Raw genomic sequence first — 3433 nt, 5'->3', positions numbered from 1 at the left:
TGGCCTGCTGGGCTCTTGCCTTGATGTCTGCCAAAGTTCTGGCCCCTGTTCTTCCCGGACTGGTAAATGAGATTGGGAAACGTACCCTGGGAGAGACCTGGCCCGCAGGAAATGGCGCTGGGGAGATTCTGGAAACAGGAATCTGCAACAGAGGAGGAGAAAAGCACAGCTGAGGCACGGGGAAGACTGAACCCACACATTTCAGTTGTAGTCTGAGAGATACAGTGGCAGTTTTAGAGAAATCCCTCTGGAGAAATCCCTCCTCTCCCTCACTTGAGATAAATAATGAAGACGTGTTCCAGCTTTCGATGGCTGGCAGGGCTATTTTCAGTCCATTACAACCTCAGTGACTCAGACTGGGAGCTCATCCCTTGCAGTTGCGGGCGAGTACATCACACCCCATGACTCAAAAGCCTGTCAAGCTCCCTCAGAAAACCTTAAGGTTCTTCCAGAGCTCAGCACCTATCAACCCTTATTCTAAGTTTCATACTTTATTCATACACAATTTCTATCCTTTCAAAGGTTTGTCTCAATATTCTGCTTGATTTTGCCTTGCTCCTCTGCCCCCGCGTATTTACACTTCCCTCCTCAGCATCTTTGGACAAAGAATAATCTCCCTGCTCTGCCTCTGCAGAGAAAATATCAATATTTTAGTCCTTTCTTCTAAAATGATTCTCCACTCCCCTCAGCATTCCCATTCACTTTCTGTAAGCTGGTTCTTTTGTCAGTGATGAGCGCGGCGCAGCGATGTCAGGGCTCTTCTGTCTGCGCCGCAGGGATTTCAGCGAGGATATTTTAAGGTCACATTTGTTTTCCTGTCTCTGCAACACCTCACTGCTGCCCACTCAGCTTCTGATTCACCACTTCACCAATTCTTTCTTTCCTGAGGAATGGCACGTCTGCTACCTTACAGGGGAAAATATTTTCAATTTCCCTTAAATTCGCTCTCATTAAATTAAATCTCACGTTTATTACACTGGAAGGTCAACCATCCCTCCTGTATAGTATTTCAAAACTCTTTTACTGGCAGTTTTCCCCCAATTTTGTGTCACTAACAAATTTTCTTAATGCTTTCCTACCTTTGTGCCATGCTTATTAACACAGTGTGAATAATGAGCTGTTTTTAAATTTGTATTTGTCTAATTCCTATTATAAAAGAATCTTAGTAGGAGAGGAGAATTCTCAGGACATACAGAAATACAGCAATTAAGCAGTTTTCCATTTACAGCTTTTTCCTAAGGCCCCAAATCAGGGAGCTGATCTTTAACCAGAGGAAATTCTGGCAGAAAAAGCACAGGCCCTACCCTACAGACACCAAACTCTTCTGTTCATAGAGCCACACACGACTGTAAGGCTCTTTTCTCTGCTGGTTCACCCACGTGCTGTCTCCGGTGGAGCAGAACCTCCCTGAGGAAAGCCCCGGTGTTACCTGCACACGCGCAGCCTGTCAGCGCTTTCTGGAAGCGTTTCAACGTCGGGATCCAGAGCGCTCGTTACTCACCAGCGCGGCGTTTCCTGGCGGGGCAGTGGGAGGTGTGTGGTCCCACGACCTGGATCTCAAACACCAGAGCCCAGCATTGCCCAGGCCAGAGTCTGTAACATTTCTTTCGTGCTTCCTTTCCATCTGCCCTCTCCCAGGGGTGATTTATTCCCTGTCTCTTTTCCACTAAGACTCGGCAGCTGAAGGGCTTTGGGAACTGAGACATTCCCCAGAAGTGCCCTTCCCTGCTTCCTCGCCTGGCACTGGGCTGCATTCACCTGGCAGAAATGACACCTGCGTGATTTCTACATGGGCTTTTCCCAAAGGCAGGTAAAGACAGTTGTTTCAGGACTCTAGAAATTAGAGGAAGCTGCCGATAGGATTCTTTCTGGACCTGTTATCGTAGTGCTGGGGACACTCACACATCTGCAAAGCTCTGTGTGCTCCTGGGCTACAATTCACAGCCCTCAGCACCACACACTGTACTCAGCACTCCCGTACACTCGGTCTGGGGCTGGAGCACCATTGTTTCAGCTTCTGCCCAAGAGATGCACGTGTACCAGAGAGACATCACTGAAGCTGATGACCCAGCCAGCAGATTCCTGTTAGCAAACAGCTGAGCTTTTACATTCTTGGATCAAATATTTTTATTTTTTAAAATATTTTATCAGGCATTGGAAGGGGTTGCCCAGGGCAGTGGTGGAGTCCCCATCCCTGGAGGGATTGAAGAGTCGTGTAGACACAGTGCTGAGGGACATGGGTTAGTCATAGGGGACTGGTCAGTGTTGGGTTCATGGTTGGACTCCATGAGCTTCAAGGGCTTTTCCAATCTAGTTAATTCTGGGATTCTATGATTTCCATCACTAAAATAAGCAGGTAACATAATTTACCTACATAACTAGAACCCACAAAGCATTTCTGTGAGAGCCCCCAGCTGAACTGACCCACGTAAGGCCACGCTGTGGATCTGTCCTCGTTTCTCTTTACCTTGAGGGGGGGTACGCGTGGCACCGGGGTCCCCGCTGCAGGAAAGGGCTGTGGCTGGGTCCGAAAAGCCTGGTGGTGCTGACAGTTCTCCATGACACGTGGCTTTTTTTCAGGAGTGGTTAGAGCTTCTTCGCGACTCTCCGACTTCCTCTTATGGGCTTCGACACTGACTTCCATGTCTTCATTCACAGGGGGCTTCTTTTCTGGTGTTTCTGGAGTCATCGCTGGACTTTTCACGTCTGTGACCACGTCACCTGCTCCGGGGCTCTTTGGTTTACTCGGGGCCAGAACTGAGGTACTGACAGTCTCCTTCACTTGTGCTTCCTTCGACGCCACGTGCTTTCTCTCTTCCTCTGGCTTGTGACCAGCAGCAGCCTGTGGTTTCTCTGGACTGGACTCTCCTTGGACTCGGTCTTTTACAGGGAGAGACTGGTCGCTGGGTTTTCCTGCACTCCCACCTGGGGAAACCGAGGCCTCTGCAAGTTTGGCTGGCTTTGGCTGCGTGTCCTCTCTTCTTTCCTCTCCTCCTTTCTTCACCGCTGGTGCTTCCTGGGCCGCTTGTGCTTTAGACTCTAACGGAGAAGTCACCTCCTCTTTGAGTGGTGCCAGAGAGGCTGGGGTGCATTTTGGCTGTTCAGCTGCTGGGTTTTCAGTCTCTGTCTCGGCAGGGCTGGTGTTTGCTGTCAGTCTCTTGGACTCTTCAGGACTTAGTCCAGAACTGTCAATAAAACCAGAATTTTTATTTTGTAAAACATCCTTGCAAAAGACGTGCTGTCCTTATGAAATCTGAGAGGGGACTCTGCTTACCACACCTTAAAGAAATGTCTCACACACCTCATTCTATGCCACAATCTTTGAAAACCTTCCACACCATTAGTGCTTCCACATGAAACAGAACTTCATAGCAAAGTTTAAAACCAACTAAATGAAATACGTGGGACACGGGTTAGATCTAGTCCTCTATCC

General features: G+C 48.6%; 1 protein-coding gene across 1 annotated transcript in view; it reads right to left on the bottom strand.

Annotated features, from left to right (window-relative positions):
• The window catches only part of ASXL2 (ASXL transcriptional regulator 2), a gene marked incomplete at its 5' end in the record, with an annotated part of 5873 nt that extends 2688 nt beyond the window's left edge, over positions 1-3185 (bottom strand). Inside the window, 2 exon segments of the mRNA XM_029087309.1 lie at positions 2-142; positions 2468-3185. Of these exon segments, the coding sequence (XP_028943142.1) occupies positions 2-142; positions 2468-3185 (859 nt within the window).
• Positions 3186-3433: the final 248 nt, after the last annotated feature.

The sequence above is a fragment of the Antrostomus carolinensis genome, unplaced genomic scaffold, assembly GCF_000700745.2.
Source record: "Antrostomus carolinensis isolate BGI_N321 unplaced genomic scaffold, ASM70074v2 scaffold16651, whole genome shotgun sequence".
Taxonomy (NCBI): Eukaryota; Metazoa; Chordata; class Aves; order Caprimulgiformes; family Caprimulgidae; genus Antrostomus; species Antrostomus carolinensis.
The sequence above is the reverse complement of the archived record's forward strand: the minus strand, read 5'-3'. Positions and strand labels throughout refer to the sequence as shown.